This window comes from Lepisosteus oculatus, chromosome 17 (assembly GCF_040954835.1).
Source record: "Lepisosteus oculatus isolate fLepOcu1 chromosome 17, fLepOcu1.hap2, whole genome shotgun sequence".
NCBI classification, from domain to species: domain Eukaryota; kingdom Metazoa; phylum Chordata; class Actinopteri; order Semionotiformes; family Lepisosteidae; genus Lepisosteus; species Lepisosteus oculatus.
Window position 1 is genome coordinate 8,843,534 of NC_090712.1, and position 20,930 is coordinate 8,864,463.

A 20,930-nucleotide genomic window follows, 5' to 3' on the forward strand; every position below is an offset into this window, starting at 1 on the left:
TGAGATAGGTGCTGCTTGTACACACTTCACACCTCTTCAACTCGGATGTATGATGTATGGAAATCACGAAAAGCTCCCGCTTGATTAAGGTTTCACTAGAAACATGTTTTGAGTGTTTTAGCAGCCTTGGTACCTAAAAGTCTAAATATCAGACAGCCAAATTTAAAATAAGCTCCCAAATCACACAGAAGAAATACCTTATCGGTTGAGGGAACTAGGAAGCAATTACAAGACAATGCAGGATGTGACATATATGCTTAAGGAATTACTATTGTCCACTTTTTGGAAACTTTCAGCACAACATAGTATTTTTTAAAAACAATCTGCACAGCTCAACACATATTATTGAAAATGTTACTTTACGTAACTTCAAATTCAGGGCTAACAACTGACATCTTTATAAATATGCTTACCTTTAAGTAATCTTCTAACATGTCATGTTTTGACATCAATCTATATTTAAATAACTGTGTTTCTTTTTAAAATGGTCTCAAGGAATGGCTTCCTTTTTGTTCCCTACACAGCCAATTAATACCACCAAATAATATAATTTTGTTGAGCCCACCAGACACACTTGCAAATGAAGCTATGGATATATTTACTTTACACTCACATTACATGTGGCTCAGGAAATTACAGTATCTAACAGTAGATTGTGGGCCAACCACATCAATTGGTTAATTTCACTACCGCAGGTATCGTTTTAATTGATACCTATATTAAAAAGGTAAAATTAAAAGAAAAAGGCTCATCTTAAAAGCCTTGTTCCCCAAGCATACTTTAGCATCTCAGTTCTTCTGAAACTTACTACCTTGAATGGCACAACCACACTTTCATAGAATTGGGGCATTGGCCCATATACTCACTGCTATTATTTGTTTGGCACACTATAATGTATTCAGCCTTTGCTTTCAACTTTTAGGCCAATTTTTGGTGCTCATTTTGGTATGCTGAGACAGAAAGGACAGCAATCAAATGCTTACGCAAGGCTCAAGGTCTGACATGTGATGTTCAAGCAAAACAAAAATAACTTTTGTCAATTACCAAAAATGTCTGTGCCCAGTAGCTGAGCTGTTTGGATTTGGGCATATTCTAAGTCAAAGCTGATTGACTCTATCCCAGTTTGGGAATATAAACCCTATTAGGATAGAACTGTATAATCCTGACATTTGTCTAGTTATTATCACTACGAGCAGCTGTGGCAGCAAGACACTCTAGAACGCTGAGGTGTAATTATTGGGTGTCGTTCCTGAGGTCACACACAGTAAGACAGAACAGCAGGTCACTCACTGTCAGGTGCTGGAATAACCACGCCCTCATGATGTTTGTTGCTACTTTTGGAAAGATCCCTCGCTTTTTATTGCGCTTTTTCTCCTTGTCGGGGTCATCATCATCTCCTGTGCTGGGTGAAGCCACACTGTTGTCCAAGCCATCACCTGTCGAAACATGACACATGACACAACCTTCAGAGGGGCTTTGCAGTTTTTTTGGTCCCATGCCAAAGAACAGAACACAGCAAAGGAGAGCCTTACACAACGCATTTGGCTTGTCCTGAAAATCACAAACTTGGTTGGCATTTGGAACATTAATTTTTCCAACACTCAACTGACATTAGGAAGTCAAATGTGATGAAATCACAAAGGACTTTTCGGTTCCATTTCACAGTTTCTGAAATTTACCAAAGACTTAAACGTGACACAATGATTTAGTCATATTTATTTCAACTCTTTATTTAAAATGCATTTACCTCAGGTGAGGGAGTTATAAGGAATTACAAAGAAGACGGTAAAAAAGTTTAAGCACAAACTGCTGCTTTGAAATCAAGCATTTTAATAACAATGGTACTTATGGCAACCTGTCGGTGCTCGATAAGATTTCATTAAGGGCAGTTAAAGAAAACAAGCAAAAAAGCTTAGTGTTTTTGAACTGGAGACAGCACTTAAGGCCTACTCTGCATTTAATGAATACAGAGCACGCACATTCTTTATTTATAGCCACAATTATTATAAGCATTCCATACAGCTTTGACAGAGAAATTCTCTCAGAGCCAAGCATTGAAAGGGCTTTTTTTATACAGAGATGAAGCAATTTACCATATAAAATAATAATTCATAAAAGAAACATGAGCAAAGAAAATGACTCAACAGCACTGGAAATTTCAATGGGATAACCCACTTTTTTCTGTTCTCAACAGAAGGACTAAGCAGGCGAAGAACTGGATACAGTTATTTATTGATTAAATATAAAGCACTTCTAAACCACACTGCTATTCACCGCTCCAAGGCAGATAACCATATTTTAACCCTGTCTGCTCTCCTACTACTCTGGTTTCATTTAGTAGGCAACACTTGGCACCTGGCTGCAAATTCATTGATAATTTATGGAAATATCTGCTGTAATCCAGTGGAGATGACTTTTTTCCAGCTTTGTGCATCAATGGAATAATCAAGGCCTTAAAACAGCCTTTGCTTCCCATTACCTCAGGCAAAAGAATTCCTGAAAGCATGCCTTTAGGGCACCTGAATTATATACACCATTAGGAGAGGAAAGGCTTTCTACATTCCATATAAAACACTCGCCAGAGCCTTTCCTGTTTTCTCCAGCTGTAAGAGAGAAGCAGCCCTAGAAACAGTGATTTTTAAGTGAAGACTTATGTAGATACAATAGAGAAAGCTTTTAAGCAAGGGCCAGCTTCCCTGCTCACTCACTGTGGAAGTGACCTGCCCTGCCACCCCCCCAATAGCAAGTTTCTATTACATCATTAGCTCAAGCCAAAAACAGCCTTGGCTTAATGCACAGTTTGTTCTTCCTACTGTTTTTAGGCAAATAGAGCTACTCTGCTCCCATCTGGGAGGGAAATTACACTGCTGGTTTGTAATCTAAGACAAGATTTTCATTGGAAGCAAATGCTTTCAATCCGGTGTAAAGACCAGTTCATGTTCGGCAAAGCCTAAAATAATAAACCCAGGGCTTGTCCCACGCGAGTTACAGAAACAGGAGCAAGCATGGGATTTTAGGAAAGACACTGTCTGGTGTCTTAGGCAAACTATTTTGTTTGTACTCCAAAGCTTTCTTTTGAGCCTGCTCTTTATTATTAAAATGTTTAACCTCATTTTCCCAATATTTTTACTTAAGGTTGACCTCTGTGGGCTTAAACCTTGGAGGAAAGTCCAAGCCGTCAATTTTATTGGCATTTCCATTTTCGCTGCAATTTGATACCGATCACCTCTGTGAGGTCTGGGGCTAATTTCTTTCTTTTTTTAACATCAATGAGCTAACTTGGAAAGCGGCAGGCCGGGCATATGGCAGCAGCTATAAGCCACATTTGTAAAATGTCAGCAGCGACTGTGTTTCTGAAGTTGACTTCTCCCGCCGCCAAATAAAGGCAAATTATGAAGGCAGGCTGAAAAGGTGGAAATAATCATAAAAATGATGCTAGTCCATAAACAAGCTTACAGCCTCATTAGTACAGCAGCAGGCTCCACTGGGTGATTTATGCTCGTTTTGCTGATGCCATGAGGAAATGCCATAGGGTAACTTTGGCCAACTGCTAATGGTTTGTGACAGCTTCTTAGCAACTAGTACAAGGGATGTTGTGGTGTTCACTAGTGACAAGAGCTGAAAATGTCATATTATCTGCCCATGTGTCACGGAGTCTGTGTGGCAATTAAAGAGCAGGCCAGTGACTTAGGCAGGCCAGAGGCTTTGGGAGATGCCTCGCGGCTATCCAAGGAGAGAGTACACACAAGAATTTTTTATTACCCTCACATGCTGATGTGACGCCCCTATGCAGAAATCAGGTTAACACTCCCCAACCCTTTGTTACCGAGGACAGGCGAGCTCCTCTCAGATCTCCCCCGACTGTGAAGGAAAGCCTCTGCTAGCTTTCTCTCTCAGGGCGTTGCATGACATTATCAGAGGAATTTAGGGTAATCCGTTATGATCTGATTGCTCGAAAAACGGCACTTTAATTGGCAGTACCTGTTTCTTTGTTTTTGTACATGAAGCTGAAAGGTGCCAACTATTTTTCTGCACCCTCACAAATTAATAAAGCAGACTTAATTTGCATTCAAGAAGCAGACGAGTTGCTTGTCAGACAGCTGGGGTCATACAAGTTAAAAATCCGTATGCATATTCACTATTTATTTAAAAAGTAAGATACCAGTTTTTTTGCAAATTACTTTTATGAATTGGACAACCTCAAAGCTAAAGACCACATCTTTAACATAAATATTTATGACCACAACAGGCAACAATAAAAGACTTAAATTTAAGTCTACGTCATTTCTCAAAGTGTCCGGTTTAATTTCATTCCACCTTCCTTTAATTATTTAAGTATCATAAGTATTATTTTCTGAAAAGTATGCCCCATACAGTTCTGTTTTCTTTTATGACGTATGCGATAAATACAGAGACCACCGTAAAGCATGCGCTTATATATTTATAGTACATTTATTTTGCAAAAAACAAAAAGGCAGCCCCTTAATAATACATGTGTGATATACATACAGTATGTTACATTAATTCTTCCCGCAAAATTTCACCATTTTTATCTCCACTATTGCACATGTCTATCTGCTTCCACAAGGAACCCTGAAAGGAGAACCCTATCCACCAAATTTCAATTCTCAAGCCACAGACGATCAGTCAAACTGTCAAAGGCTCCTCGCCCTTTCAAATAATTTTAAGAAGTGTTTTGACAACATTTTATAGGCCATGGTCTAGTGGTGGGGGGCAGCCAGCAGTATGCATTTTATACCGCACCTCATCCATGGACAATTTCTTGTGAGACCTGCGGCCTATCCCCATGGAGTGAGGCAGGTGACCTGTACTGGCTCCCAGACTGCCAAGTCCTTAGATTTCAAACATGTTCAGCTCATATGTCCCAGGTTTGCCCATTTTAAGCAAACCCAGGCATTTAGGGCCCTGCTATCTTGTTCCATTCAGACGAGAGACAGAAGGGGGGGAATAAAAAGAGAAAGCAGCATTTATTGTATTCGAGCCATTCAGCAGGTCAGAATGGCGATGTCAGTGGGGGGTCTCCTCACACAGGTCAGATGCCCCTCCCACCTTCAAAAATTCAGAGCATGTAGGATTTCCTCAGTAGTATTTCCCAACAATTGCTTCCAATTTTAAAAGATTCTTTTAGGGACTGAGAATTTCTAAAATCGATTACAATATTTTGGTGTGTCATCGCTTAGGAGAGCAACATTTAATGGGTACAAATAGACTATTTTAAAGACATGTACTGGGCTCCTCTTACTGAGCCATTCAAATTTAGACTAAAGCCATGTGCTGCCAGCAGAACAATATGGCAAGTCTAGACATTCTTCCTGTCATCTTGGCTTCTCAAAGAAAACATTTTTTGCGAATATTTACATTCATGCTAAATGCCAGGTTCTTCGTTCTTCACAGAAACGCCTTCTTTTTTTATTGCTAATATTTTGCGATGCACACATTTAATACCAAATAAAGGGAGATCTTCTAAGATACAGAATTTTCAACTTTAAAAATTCCCATATCGAAACCAAAAATATTTGTTAGAAATAATACAATGATCTATTGGTGATCCCTTTAATACGACAGCATTTATTTAAAAAACGAATTAAATCAATGGCCACGTCTCACATTATAGTATTTATAGCATGATGACAGCATGTGTTGGCATATTATTATAAATGATTTCTGAAATTCAATTAAGTAAAAATATTAATTACAAAGTACTACATAGTTACTACTAATAATGGAAGAAATGTGATCGAAAACTGGAGATATTCCACTTGATATTTTTACATAAAACAGTCTCTGCTGTTCTCATTAAGATTAAATTATGAATAATTATGAATACATATTTTGTCCTACATAATCATGGATTAATAACGTGAACTACTGACCTCTCTATAGGAAATAAAAAATGCCTGTGATTTCTCTAGTATCTTTTATTTTTGTAGGTGTAAGAGTCACTTCCACCAGCTCTGAAAAAAGCACTGAAGCCTTAGGGGAAAGCACATTAAACTACAAACACCCATCGTTCTTCTCCTACAGTGCTGAAACGTATGGTCAAATTTAATTATAGGTCCTTCATGTAGATCACCTCTGCAAATACTGATTGTTTTTTAATGTGAAGATACACGCCAGTTTAAAAAAAGAAAGCACATACAGCTCCAACATATGTAATGTAAGCTCAATGGCATGAACACTGAATGGACAGTTTTGATGCCTTCCTGATTCATTCTATATCAGTGACTACAGTAGGTACTAACGATGATCAAAGTCTGCAACCTTTGGACATGTTGCAGAGCACATCTGAAGGAGAGGTACAAGTCTAGCAGCAGGGGCACCAGCACATATGAGCTCTCAGACACCAAAGCGGTTCCCAGTGTGCCAAACATACTGGGAATAAGCTCATACCACATAGAAAGGCAACTAAAATAATATCTGGAGTCATGGTTCTCAATGATGTCAGTGGCAACTGAAGCATGAGGAAGTTCCTCCCTGGTAATTACTGAAAAAGTCAAAACACCTGATGTTCAAGGAAGAAAAATTGCAGCAGACTGAACTGAATAAGGACCATGTTCAAACCAGCTGGGGGTTAGGAAGCTAACCTGCAGAGTCAAACGAATCTCTTTGAGGTCTCAGGTTAAAGAGAGATAAATTTAAGAGCTGAAATGCTGTTCCTAACTTCCTGACAAGGAGAAGGTCTATAATATGGTTTCAAAGCCAAACCCAAGAATGCCATGTGCTCTACATTCTCACCAGAGGGAAACATTAAAATATGACCAAAAGAAGTTCAAAGGCTAAAGAATGTCGCAAAGTACTTTTCTACCTTTAAAAGCAGTATACAGTGCATTTAAAAGGTGCAAAAATATAAAATTCGAAACCAGGAGAGGAGTAAGGACAATAAGAGTTTGAATATGAGGATATTAAAAAGTTCATAGAGATTTTTTATCTTCTTTTTTTTCTTCTTCCCTATAACAAAAAGAATTAAAGAATGTAACTAAATTAGATTGCAATTAAAGCTGATGGGCTAACATGTCAATTCTTTATCAAGTGTTTTTTTTTACCTTTTAATGAATGGCAGAGACACAGTACAAGCCCTGTTCAGAGAGCTCTCCAGTTTACCAAACTAGCTTTTAATATTAGCTTCTGGCAGATAATTTTCCACATGGCAGTTATCTAAATGACACAGGCAAAAGATAAGTAAGCTTAATATGCAAGGATTTTCCCTATAGCTGCATATCTTTATAGTTCGGCTCAAGTACAGTTGATTATACAAGAGCATTTAAGCTGCCAATAACACCTCTCATCATTTCCAGAGGTTTTGTTTAATTGAGGTTGACACCTAAGGAATATTATAGTACACTGTCTATTTACAGTGAACTGAGGAAGTAGCTAATGGGTCATAGATGATAACTAGGATTCAATGCATGTACACTGCACAATACAAGCAGGATTATAGGTTTAATTCAGTACACCACAAATCTGAAGTGTAAAAAAACAGTTGCTGAACATGTTGTTTTCTTGAGTTCCCATTATTTTGTATCTCTAAATAAAAAGTACTTAGATGTTTCAACTGTCCTTGATGGACCACAATTATTGTAACTGTATTATGCTGTATTAGGTTATTTAAGGTAGACCACAAGAAGCTTAAACATGGAAAGTGGGGATTTATAGTTCTTGTTTGTAAAACAATGAGCGGTAGAGATAGAGATGCCTTTTAAGTGATGGAAACAGTGCAGAGCGGGCTTTTCCAGTTTCCTGACAAGTCCGGCTTACAAGCCATGTGTGCCCCCATGATATGGACCAACACTGTTGTTATGCTTGTATTTACTCCGCTGTATTTGTTCCTGTGAACAAACCCTATAAAAACAAAGAGCTGTGACAGCTCTGGGGAAGAGATATGGCATCTTGAGTTTCCAAGCCTTTTATTTGCAAGCTTATCAACTGTTTTCATCACTGGAACCCTGCCCATTTTTTTTGAAACACAGGCAAGCGATCGGGTTACCACTTAAAATGAGTATGATTCTTCACACACGTCCATCACCCCCCGCCTCATCCAATAAAAATAAATCAGATGCAATATTGGGCTATCGGGCAAAACGGTTCAAGTTTTTTTCGTTTTTTTTTTATACGAAAATGTGTCAGTGTAAACAATCAACCACAGCAAGCTGCTTAATGGGCTTCGGTTTTGTAAGCCTAAATTCAGAATGGTCTTTATCTCTTTTACCAAAAACCCCCTCAACAGGTATCCATGTCAAAAGAAACTGCTTCAGCTGGGGGGATTTTCTTGGCAAGGGTCAGACACAGGTCAAGCTCTTCGCCAGTTGTTAACACAAAGCTTCCACCCGTCCACTGAGATTTGTCCCTCCTATAGCAAAGACTGCTGCCCATGGAAGGGCTTTCTCACTCCAGCAGGAACAAATAATCCCCTCCCTGTGAAGTGGTCCTGGTGACAAATAAAAAGGTCAAACACTTTTAGTTGAAATTGTAGAAGAAGCTAAATTCCCCAAATATGGAGCTTTAGCAGTGTTTGCTCGCATGAAATAGGCTTTCTGGAATGTCATTTTAAAACAGGGCTGGTAAATTCTTCAACTCTTTGTTAGGCTCCATGCATAATAGTCTTTGGAAAAGAGGGTCTAACGTATCTAAATTGAATTATTTCAATTCAAGAGAGGGAGCTTCATTCTTATTCAGCTTTGCAGATTTACATGTAAAAAAAAAAACGGACAGAAATGAATGAGATTAACTATATGCCCATACTTAAGAGGTTCCTAAGAAAGTCAATAAAGCTGAGATGAAAAAAAAAATCTTCTCAACTCGGTGATTTAACGCTAAGTGCGCTGCCTTATTTCACATTAATTAATTGTTCAGATCTCCACCTAAGTCCTGGGAATTTCCACACATTGAAACAATAATAATCTCCAAGAAAATATTCTTCACTTTGAATATTATCGGCAGGATAGCATATGGCGAAGTAGCAGCAGGCTATTTATCTTCATCCTCTTTGGAAGCTAAAATTAGCACAATGCTGTTTGTGGGTTTAAGCTGGACTCAAACTAGAGTGATACTCCTAATAAAAACCCCGCTGTCCTGTAACAGAAAGACAGGCCAATGCATGTTTTTTGTAAATATATTGTACTGATTGCATCAATAAGCAAAAGATGGTACCACAGTACTAAAATGGTCTTCAAAATAGTAATAAAAAGGTAATATATTTAAGTCAACAATTTACAAATATACAATATTTTTTCTGTTGTTGCTCTTCTAGAAAACAATTACACTCCCACTGTGATGTGTAAAAGAGAACACATCGAGATTTTCCTAATTTTTTTCCAAGTAAACAATTATTTCTAAGCAACCTCTGAACAAAACTGGGCTGATTACAGTATTTTTGTCAAGAACATAATAGCAGATCGATCAGCATTTTACTAATAGCCGTTTATGGGCACAGTATTGATTTAGAATGCCAGCCACAAACACAGTGGGTTTTTTAAGGCTACCCTCCCTTGCCCAGGGTGACTTTCTTAATCTCTTTATCAAATTCTTAAATAAACTGAAGGACTCTGTGATACAGGGACAAACAAAAGCAAAGAGCATGAGCCAGTTGTTAAAGCTGTGTTTGTTTACTGTCACTCTCTGTCCCCCTGATGCTGAGCACACCCTCCCTCCCTTTGCTGCCTATCTCCACTATCAGCTACTGACTCACAGATAGACTATCTCTCTGGGTGCTATCAGGTTTTTCCTGAAAAGTTGGCTAACGTATCTGATGGAGTCTCCTTGGGCCCCTATGCCTCTTCGGGGATGTTGAGTAATGTTCATTCAGGTTTTTATCGCAAGATTTAATCCATTGTGACACATCAGTGATGAGTTGCGCTGATTTCTGTCAAATTACATATAAACCTTTACTGCTTAGATTAGAATCCAGGGCATTAGGAGACAGCAGAAGTTCCTCTGCAAAACTGGAATGAATTGGAAAGTGTATATCAAAGAGGAGAATACCGCCTGACGAGTCATTTTACAGTTTTCTTTTCAGTGCTTGTTTCCATGTCTTGAAACACTCATTCCACTGTACAAATATGTGGCACCATTTGGTCATACCAAAATATACATACTCTTCAACTGTATAAGTTTCTCTTATACAAATATGGTGATAAAAGTCATTTTAAAATGCACACATTTAAGAGCATCTGTTCAGGTCACTCGCTGTGCTAAAATGTGTTGACACCTGACATTTTTGTGCTGAGGCAATTGTCATTAAAAGTATTCAGTACAGAGGTTTCATGAAGTTACAATATGTGGTGGCATTTAACACTAAATAACAATTACACCGCTCAAGAGAAACTTAAGGAAAAAAATTAAGCATGTCTATACCTCCCAGATATATGCGAAAAAGATCTGAATTCAAAATACCCATTTGTAGAGGTGGTTCTTTGAAAAACTGCTCAGTAAGTTATATCGCAGAAATGAATATCATCATGGATTATACCTGTGCACAATGTTCAGATGTTATGGATCACTCAGAAAGTTTATGCACTGGCATTAAACACGGAGCAGACTTGAACATTTTCAGCAATGCTCTTTAACTCAATAGTATCAACAGATCCTTTTTCATCTACCATACCTCTGTCTCGAATTAAAACTCAAGAACCTGCGGGAAATTCCTTTCCCACTGACTTATGGTGGCTTTCCACAGTGGAGATGCAAGAAAGTTGCATAAAGTGGCAGAATTTGAAATTTGCAACATGCAACTAGTATGTCACATTTTTTATTTAATCAAGGATATGGAAATACTTTCCTTTTTTCATCAGGCAGTCTCCAGATTACTAAAGTACTGTCACTATATGTGCTTTAAAGGAAACTAGTTAGTTCATAAAGAAACAAGATATGTGAGGTCCATATTGTAAATTATGTAGTAAAATTCACGCTGGGAGAAACAAGGCTCTTGACATTAATGAATTTAAGTAATTCTAGCTGTTTAAAAGCAAGCAGTGAAAGCACAGTGATAAAACATTTCTGAAAACATCTTACTGGAATATGTCTATACCTTTGAGAGCTATATGAAGAATATTTATCAGTAAATAGATACATTAGAATATTTACAGATCAAAGGGAGGACAGAATGTGTGGAGAAGCATTAAAACAATTTAATAAAATGTTTGTGTGGATATAAACTGTATATATTTAAGTATACATAACAAAGCATTCTTTTACCTTAATTTTAAAATATTACTGCTCTTTAACAGTCCTTCACCTTCAATCATGAAGACTCCGGGAAACTAAGCATGCCCATTACTTTAAACTGACTTTGACATCATCAAGTGAGACATGAGAATTCAATACATTACATGCTCCATATAACCTTCTACACAGGCTGCACGAAAGCAAGATGCTCCTTTAATTTGTACTATCGAAATCAGAAGAAGCCACTCAAACAGGAGATAAGGCAAGTGCAAACAGAGAAGCAAACAAAACTGACAGTTTAGCATTAGTGTTTTACGACTGTACCCTGTAATGAGGCAAGGTGTTCAATCAAGCCTATAAAACTGAACTTAAGGAAATGATTGGGGAAGTGAAATGCTGTTTGATATATGGAAGGGTGGTTTGTTTGAACATGTCCTCTTTCTCCCACACAACCCCAAAACTCAGGCGTTCCTGACCAATCTGGCACTGCCTGCAGAATAGTATGCAGTTCCCCATGGTGAATTGTACCTTACTATGGGAACGAATATAATTTCCCCTTTGCACGGCGTACAAACCCTTATCAGCTTAAGAGCAATAGAGCCATCAACTGCAATAACTTGTAGTAAAAAAAAGTCAAGGTCAACAAGTACTTGCATTTTCATTTATCTTTTTATGCATTGCTACTGATATTCAATTGGGCAATAAACACAGGGACTGTTAAACGGGTAATTTGGAGGCCATCACAGGGAAAAGAGGCAATTTCCAGGTAATCAGAAAATCCTGTTGTAACAATTATGATATGAGTGCATTCGTTTTTTAGAGGCAATCTCCTGTCAATCCTCACCAACTGTTTTAATACTTATCTTACCCGCAGACCTCCAGCAGATGACAGGTACTGGGAATAGACACATTTCTAGCCCTTTGAGCTTTTGCGTATGCTTATTCAAATTCTCCAACAACAGTTGGAAAAATTAGCACCTTTAACCTTTAAAGTTCTATCTTGTGTTTTCCTCATCGTGTACATATATTTGTTATATGTGCCCAGATAACAAGGTTTGCCTTTCCTTAACAGTATTAAAGCATTCTCTTCAAATGCTTAAATACCATTATTCTGGGATGATGTCTTGGCCTTTCTTCTCTTTTCAAAGACTGAAAAGCAGCAGGAATTCCTTTCCAGCTGGTGCTGTTTCAGCGATGCCAGTATCAAAAACCGCATACCTTTTATCAGCTATTATGCTTTTGATTTAACCAAATTACTATGCAAACTGAAGATGAGAAACAAAAACACAGATAGTGTCATCCTGCGCTGTCTGCGTGCATGCCAGCACCTAATTGAAAATAAACACAGAGCAGAAAGCTGACAAGTACAAATTTCCTAAATGTGAAAAAGTATATCATAGGAGCTGATTTATAGTTCATGACATAAATGGGCGGCTTTGAGGAGGTGCCTTTTTAACCACATCACATAGGTAATGACAACAATTAAAAAAACATTAAAAGATTTTAAAAAAGGAAAAAAGTAATTTTATGATTTGAAATTAAAGAAACAACATCAGAGGAGTGTATGAGTAACTAAAGCTGTCAGTGAAGGATGGATTCTTCCAGTCTAGTGGGCAATTTTTGAATTAAACTCTGACTAAGCTAAACAGGGAGCAAGGAATCAGCACAGCCACTTCAGTGATGCTAGTCCTTTTATTTTAAACATAGTCTGACAGTGACTACTGTCCTGTCTAAACTCCACTAAGGGTCAAGTTGAAACAAAGCCAATCACATGATAATGGCAGCAGTAAAGGTCAATCAAAGGCACACAGCAGCTTCTACTGTCTGACTGACCTTCGCAGACAGCCTCAAACCGCAATAGGTCGATGTTGACTAATGACAATAGCACTCAAACTGATCAATTTGTTAAAATGTGATCAAAATCCTGCTCATGGGTCATTTTATTTTCATCTCCCTTGTTCATGAGCTAGAGAAGCTTAACTTCACTCAAAAAATAAAGAAGCAGCACTGAAGTCTTCCACTACAATGCTGTCACTCAAATAGCCAAATTTTCTATGAATGCTAAGTTGTCTCAGATACTTAAATGTGTTTATAGTTGGAACTTAGTGCAAGAATGATCACGTTTAATCCAAATGCCAACCTGATTTCTCACAGCAACAGAAGAAATAAAAATGTTTCTTTAAAAGCAAAATCCACACCATCATTTCTACTTAATGTAGAATAAACTGATTATATGCACCTAATACGGCTTTTTAATAAAACACAATAACCATGTGAAATATGACAACCACACAATAACAGCTCCCCACTCTCAGACTTCAAACTAGCAAATCCGGTCCTGGTCTATAACTATGACACAAAAGCTAAATATATGCAGACAATAATACAAAACATATAGGAACTGTTTAACTTGGCACATAGAAGGCAGTTCACAAATGGTCACGGTAATTGGTGATACATATCTAACTACTACAGTCATCACCTTTTTCCCCTTTTTTGATCTGGCAGAACTGAAAGGAGTATTGAATCAGTTTTTTATGTCACCCTGATACCTGCCTTTTCCTGGCAGGAAATCATTTTCATGCATAGCTTGCAGCACTACACAAAGAGCAACCTTTAATCTGCACTTCCCCGGCCTGCAAAGTGAAGAGAGCGACTGGTTCTACAATGGTCAAGAGCTTTAGAACTGCGGTCATAATAATGATTTGTTTTCTTTTGCCCTGGAAAGCGCGTTACTCACAAAAGGTACGATCCAAGACATAATACCACAAGTAGTCTCCCGAGAACAGCCTGGTTAAACAAGGGCAGGCATATATGATCTATTGAAAGCAGCCCGACTTAATAGACTAGGACTAATTAGAGATGGATCGCTCTGTTTCTTGGGCAAACTTTCACAATATCTCCCTACTGTAGCAATGGACCTGCATCGGGATAAACATACTTGTCTTTTATGGAAATGTATGGGACCAAGAAAAGAGCATTACTTGTGAAGCAAATATGATGATTCCTATAAAATCCTAGAGAGTAGCACACAAAAGTTTTGCAAAAGTACTGATTTATACAAAATTGCATCCCAAGGGATTCTACCATAAGTTCAGAATACTACATTTTAAGCATGAATACAATAAATAAAATACAAAGGAACTAATTAATAATAGAGGTGCAATACAGATTTCATTTTAATTCTGGTGTTGCAATACCCAGAAGCGCAGAAACTGAAAAAAAAGGGCAGAACTCAAAGTTGTGTTCTCTGTTGTGGAATTCATCACTGGGAGAAAACTTTTCGGTTCCTCCCACAGATCTTCCAGTATCCTTGAGGCTAATAACATGGTGTAGTTAAGTTATTGCAAAACGCTCTGCCCATGTACCGGGAAGAAATGAAAAAAGAAACTTATTTTTACCACAGACTTGTAGCAAGTGGTTCAGATTTTAGATGCAGTGGTTAAAAGAGATTCCTGTAACCACCAAAACACTGCTCCGTGTTTCACTTTTCTCCTAGATTATGAATTACTGCTTGAAAATCAGGAGACAATGATATTTATTAGGTGTGCGTGGTCAGGCGGACTGGAGACACTGAGGAGAAACTCGCTATAGTATCAGGAGTGAAAGCAAGTGGAAAAGAAGGAGAATGGCAAAGGTCAGCAGGAAAGCTATCATTCTCTAGTGAAGAGAGAGGAGGCACAGTCAGATGTTACAGGATAAATATAAAAGGCAGAAACCACATTAAGGAGATGAATGGGGAATGCTATATTAGCTAAAAGCAATAACTTGTTATTGTTATGGTTTAATGGAAATTCTACACAGTAAGAACCAAATTTCTGCATGATTTATTCACATCTCATACTCTCAACTTTATCCCATCTTCCATCAACCTGCAATTGCACAAACTAGTTTAGAAAAACACACCAGAGTATATTAACAAGAAATAAGGTTGCCTAGGTATTCAGATTATATCTGTAGTACTGGACAATATAAGAAGGCAAAATCAGTATTTAAAAATATTATACAATTCTTCACACATAGAGATGAGCAGACACTTCCAGATATTTTCCTGTTTTTGTCGCTTGCACTTTGTCTTACGACAACAAATGAAATCAGAAATAAGGGCAGTAGCCGGGGCAACATTAAAGCTAAGCTATAATTGGAAGTATGTGAAAAATGAAGTGTCAGATTGGTCAATAAAGAGCAAAGGTCAGAGGCAACTGCAGCCCAAACTCTGCACAAAATGTGCTCATTAAGACATCCAATCAGAGGACTCCTGCCCGCCTATCCCATTAGTCATCAGGCATCTGACTGTTTCAAAATGCCTGGCTCTGTGCTGTTATTACTTTCCTTCTTCATGTAAAAAGGAGAGCTGGTATATAAATCGCTGCTCAGTCATCTGGAACATAATGTGGTCCTTTTTCCCTCATCCAGCTCTGCCTGCTGGCTGTGGAGGCCTGAAACAACTGCCTTGAGATTCCCTTCAATAATAAATGAAGTTGCTTTTTGCCTACAGTTTGTTTGAACTCCTCGCTGGAGACAGAAAACATTGTGCCTATTGATAAATAAAGACCAAATCAGTGCCATTAACACTGATACAAATAAAGCTTTCATTTACTTATTTACCCCCATATTTCTGATAAATCTGCAGAAAAATGCTAAAGATGGAAAAAGATGCAAGGACGTTTTGAACACATATATGTATAATTTTCAGATAATGAAGGAGTCCAGGCCAAGAGGTCAAGATGTGAAATGAAAACAAAATGTCCAAGTTTTGGGGGTTTTCAGTGTCACACTTTTTGAAGTTCAAAGAAGAGATCATAAATGACAAAAGGTCACCAAATGTCCTTATTAGGTCTTTAAGACATGAAAAAATTAAGAATTATTATGAACTTGGTTGAAACATCTTTAAAAAAAGAGCCTATTAAGTCACATAAAAACACAGATGAGGGACAACACATTGTGATTGACAGTGAAGGTAAAAATACCTTTATATGAGGGATAGCTCATCGCAACTGCTCTACACATTGTTAAAGCCTGACTGCATATCATATGTTTCAAAAGCTTGTTGTGATTCTATGATTTGCCTTTTTTTTTCCTTTTGCAACCTCAGATAAGCCAGTGCACCAATTAAGACAATGTGGCTTTCTGCATTGTAATGAACTTAAAGGAAACCTCTTAGGTTCTCACCTTGTTCGCTGCTATTGTCCCCGCTGTGTGACGTGTGTCCCCCACTCGAGGGGCCTGGTGTCCCACCTGAACGAGTTGATGCTGTGTCATCATGATCTCTGTTCCATGAAGTCTGCAGGGACAAAATTAGTGTTCAGCCAACAGACTAGAGACATGGACTGCCCTGGCAAGCTGGAGGCACAATGTTGCACAACAACACCACTACTGTTTGCAAGGAAAGAAAGTGGGACATTTTCTTAGTTATCCTTGTATCCCTGTAATGTATTTGAAGAAGAAATGCATGTCTACTCTACATGAAACAAACCTTTTCTGAATTTCTCTAACCAATGTTCTCAGTTAGGGTGTTGTACCTCATCAGAATTATTGGCTGTTCAGTGGACACAAAGTAAGCAAAAAAAATACTGCATAAAATGTGGCGCAACTTAGTTCAAATCCTACATTTGGTCGGTTTCTTACTCTTTTGTTGGAGTTATTCTCTATCTGGAATATAAATAACACTGCCACTCATTTAGCTCTTTTCGTTATATCAGAGAAAGGAGCAACAGAAATGACCTGTTAATGCCAGAGAAAGGCAAACCATTGTCTGCAGTCTGCAAAAATTAAAGTTGGGCAACAACAAATAGTCCAACTTGTGCTTAGTACCAGGAAGACTGCCACTCAACAGTGCTGATATGAGGTGAAGGATGATGGGAGATGAGAAAAAGCAATGTAAGACTGGAGCTTGTGTAGGCCTCAAAAACATAATGAACACAAAATAGCAATAAGCTTTCCCCCCAAAAAAAAAACTCATTCACAATTAAGCTTGAGTCCATAATGGCCAGAATGTGTCAGCTGTTTGCCGGATGGTATGTGGCAAATGGACCAGACACTGGAATAAAGAGAAACGGGAATAACAATAGGCTCACATGGCCTGTGTACACTCAGCCCCATGCAGTGCCTTCTTGTACTATTGAACAGAAAACAGATGTTGCTTCTTATCACTGGGCGCGTTGGAAAGTAGCATTTGTACAGGAGAAAAATAGCTGGAAATATAAGTAATAAAGAACATAAGAATAGATTATCTTGGCAACCCCCACACCCAACTGTATGTATTCACTTTATGGTGAATGCTTTTAATTAAGCTAAAAAAAATCATCCCTAAATTAAAATAGCCTACCTGAACCACGGAATAATCTAAACTTCATCAAAAGTAAAATCAAACTGTCCGTGTAGATAGCCCATACATGTATTTCCAGCAATAAATATAAATAACACTTTATTTAGCTGGGAACAGCACACAATAGGTTTTAAATTTAGAACAAGAGTAACTGCAATAAACTGGTGTCCCCTTTTCAAAACGGTCTTCCTATAGTAATATTGCTCTGGCTCCAACTTTACAGTATATTCAGATTTTCACGCCAACCACTGAAAATACATTCGCGAAAATGCATCTTTTAAAACAATATATAGCGTATCTTTTTCTGTACATACCAAAATCATGTAGCATGCCAAGAGAATGTTGTAAGAGGTAATCTAGAACACATGCTCAGAATGCAAACAGTTAAAGAAGCAATTGCCAGTTCCTACAACTAGAGCTTTTAAAAAAAGGGGGGAACTTGTTTATTCAGAGCTTTGTGAAAAAGAATGGTACAGCACCCTAGGGATATGAGAATGCCAGGCACAAAGCCCTGGTGCCTCAACATGTAAAAGGATGTTTTTCTATGTGCTACAAATCCCACTTGAAAATATAATTAGAAGGAGAAAATGGCAAACTATTGCATTAACTGTAATTGAACAAAAGACCAGCAAGGCATGTGGGAGGCTGCAGGGTCCCTTGGGAGTTCTGGGATGCTTCAGATCCTTGGAGTGACATCTCCAGGGTGCACTCAGTCTATTTATAATGCCCCTCGCCACACTTGTCGATTGGTGATCTAACTTGTAATTAATAGAAAATACAAAGATAATATGATAGAAAAGGGGAGGAGAATTCTAAAGGGCTAAAAAAAAAAAGCTGTGAAGACTGTGCTCGGTATGTGGCTCAAGAAAGACTTGGGGTGATGTGAGCTGATGAATTGTGTGGCGGCGCAAGGGAAACTGTCCTGCTGCACACAACAGCATACTTGATATATTCACTATCCCTTAATGAGCTCCCTTGCATTTATTCAGCTGTTTTCTCCTTCCCCTCCCCCTACTTTTTTTTTCTACAGTGCAGGATGTAGATTAATTCAATGCTTAATTGTTTAGTAAATTCAATTTTCCACATTCTATTCTGCATAGCTTTAGCTAAGGTTCTTAAATCTCCAGTGCTGAGCTGAGAGAGCAGTGTTTGTGATCTGTGCCTACCTTTTCTTTCATTACCATTTTCTTCCTCCACCACTTAATTCACCATGAAAAGATTTTCCTTGCTGGAAATTCTGATTCCGCTATGATCTGTGAGGCATTCCAATTCATTGCATTTTCATTGTGTTGGGTCTTAGATGCTGGGCTCCCTTTTTCTCACAGCCTTCCCATATTATACAAGCACTCATGCAAGAAATGTTGGGTTGCCAATTCATTTATAATACAAAATGTAACAGGCTGTCATGCAATGCTCTTTCCTTAAAATAATATATACACACACACACACCAACAAATACACACAGTGATGTCTAATTTTCTTATTTTAAAAAATATTCTCAAGCACAGTGACCTTATTTAGAATTAAGAGCAACTCTCTCTGCCCTACTGCTCTTAGAAACTATACTGTATGGCTGAACAAATGAATTGACTATTCTGCAATCCTAGCCTCTAAACCAGGAGTTAACACAGATACTATAATAAATCTTACTTTACATTCTATTGTAAACACTTGTTTGTTTGTACTTTCTACAAGCAGATAAGATAGGGATCAAAAGCACAGATAAGAACCCCACTGCCTTCATGCCTGTTCATTAAGCACACCTACTCACACCAAGTTGAAAACACAGGTTGAAAATTAGGTGCTTTGAACTGAGAAGATGTGATAATAATACTTTCTGCACAACAAGCAAAGGAGCAATGGAATGCAGAAATAACCTAATTATCTTTGGTATATAAAAAAACAGCATATCCAACTGAATTCTACAGTCTTTTATGTAAACAAAATGTAAAAAAAAATCATTATTCTGGATTCAAAAATAGTAACCAGAAAAAGCATTAAAAGATAATTATGTTTTACTAAATTATTTTATCATTAACAACATTGACTGCTAAACTACTGGCCCGAAAATGACTACAAAATAATCCATTGTTATTTCAGTAGGCATTTTAAGTTACAGTAAGCTTATTATTGTTAAACGATTTAAAATAGCTTTCATTTTGACACAAATAAGACAAAACACTGACTCAGACAATCAAATGTTATGTCTGGGGCATTTAAGCTTTGATGTAACAGGTCTGCTTCATGATCATTACACCTAGGTACAGATAGGCAATATTATTGATCACCTAAAGAAACTTAAAGGAGATCATAGGTGAATGGCAAATGATTTTCTTTGGCTGTAAATATACTCATTTGGTTTCAGAAAGTACAGTAAAAGTGAGATTTTAGCAAGACAAGGTTTTGTTATGCAATCTGCAGCTGACTAAAGCACCTAAAGCAGTAAGCTTCTGTAAGATGTATGAGCCTGACACAGCAAACTGCATTATTTTTATAGACTAGTATATTGCTTTTGTGCATTCCTCTCTGTTAGCTAGCATCTGCTGATTATCACATTCCCAACAGTGATCTCCTCATCTATCATTTGAAATGTTTAACCTTCTCATTAAACAATTATTTATAAATAAAATGCAGAAAGCTTTCTTCAATGATTAGAAATATTCAGCAAGTTTGCATACCTAGTACTTTAAACATATGTATTAACATTTAGCACACTTAGTAACTTAGTACACAACTAAAATAAGATATTTTCACACAGTCTGGATAGTTATCTGTGTTTTTGAAAGATTTCTACCCTCATATTTTCTAAACAAACTATAATTTGTTTCCCAAAGACTGGACTGTCCAAGACAAGAGAATTTATTTTCCTCCCCCACAGGCTTCTCACAGGAAATATGAGTTGGTCCAACTTTTCCATTATTTTGCTCCCTCTGTGAATGAAATTTCTTATATGACTGATCCAAATCATCCCCACTTGTTATGCCCCAGTCACTATAAACAGAAAGGGCCAGCAGTCACGTGCTTACTCCTTTGTATCATTTGTTGAAGCCACACAGCAGTGGAGAATTCAAAACTTAGTAGATAAAATAAGAAGTTAAATTGAATGGGAATGATTAGATACTAAAATTGTTCTTTAAACAGAAGAGTCTTAACAACATATCAAATGTGCAGAAAACGTATTCACTTATTCTCATTCATTATGTCATACATATTTATTGTTTCCTGTATATTATGTAGCATAGCTATTTCTGAGATTCAACAGTTGCTAAACAAGGCTCAACTTTAAACTATTTTTAAAGGCAATGTGATAAAACAATGAGGTTGCTTCTTTTAATTTTAAAAGTCTGTGTTCTTGGGAGAACAGACTATGCAGAACTGAGAGACCACCAAATATCAACACAGGAACATTTTCATAGGAATG

At 37.6% G+C, this 20,930-nt stretch overlaps 1 protein-coding gene across 3 annotated transcripts in view; it reads right to left on the minus strand.

Annotated features, from left to right (window-relative positions):
* LOC102686232 (homeobox protein Meis1) overlaps nucleotides 1-20,930 on the minus strand; it is a 63,810-nt gene that overhangs the window by 33,346 nt on the left and 9,534 nt on the right. For all 3 annotated transcript variants that reach the window (XM_006638592.3, XM_069180083.1, XM_015362927.2), the window contains exons 7-8: nucleotides 16,354-16,465; nucleotides 1,291-1,436 (exon numbers count right to left, since the gene is read on the minus strand). In XM_006638592.3, coding sequence (XP_006638655.1) covers nucleotides 1,291-1,436; nucleotides 16,354-16,465 — 258 coding nt within the window. The remainder of the gene's footprint in view (nucleotides 1-1,290; nucleotides 1,437-16,353; nucleotides 16,466-20,930) is intronic.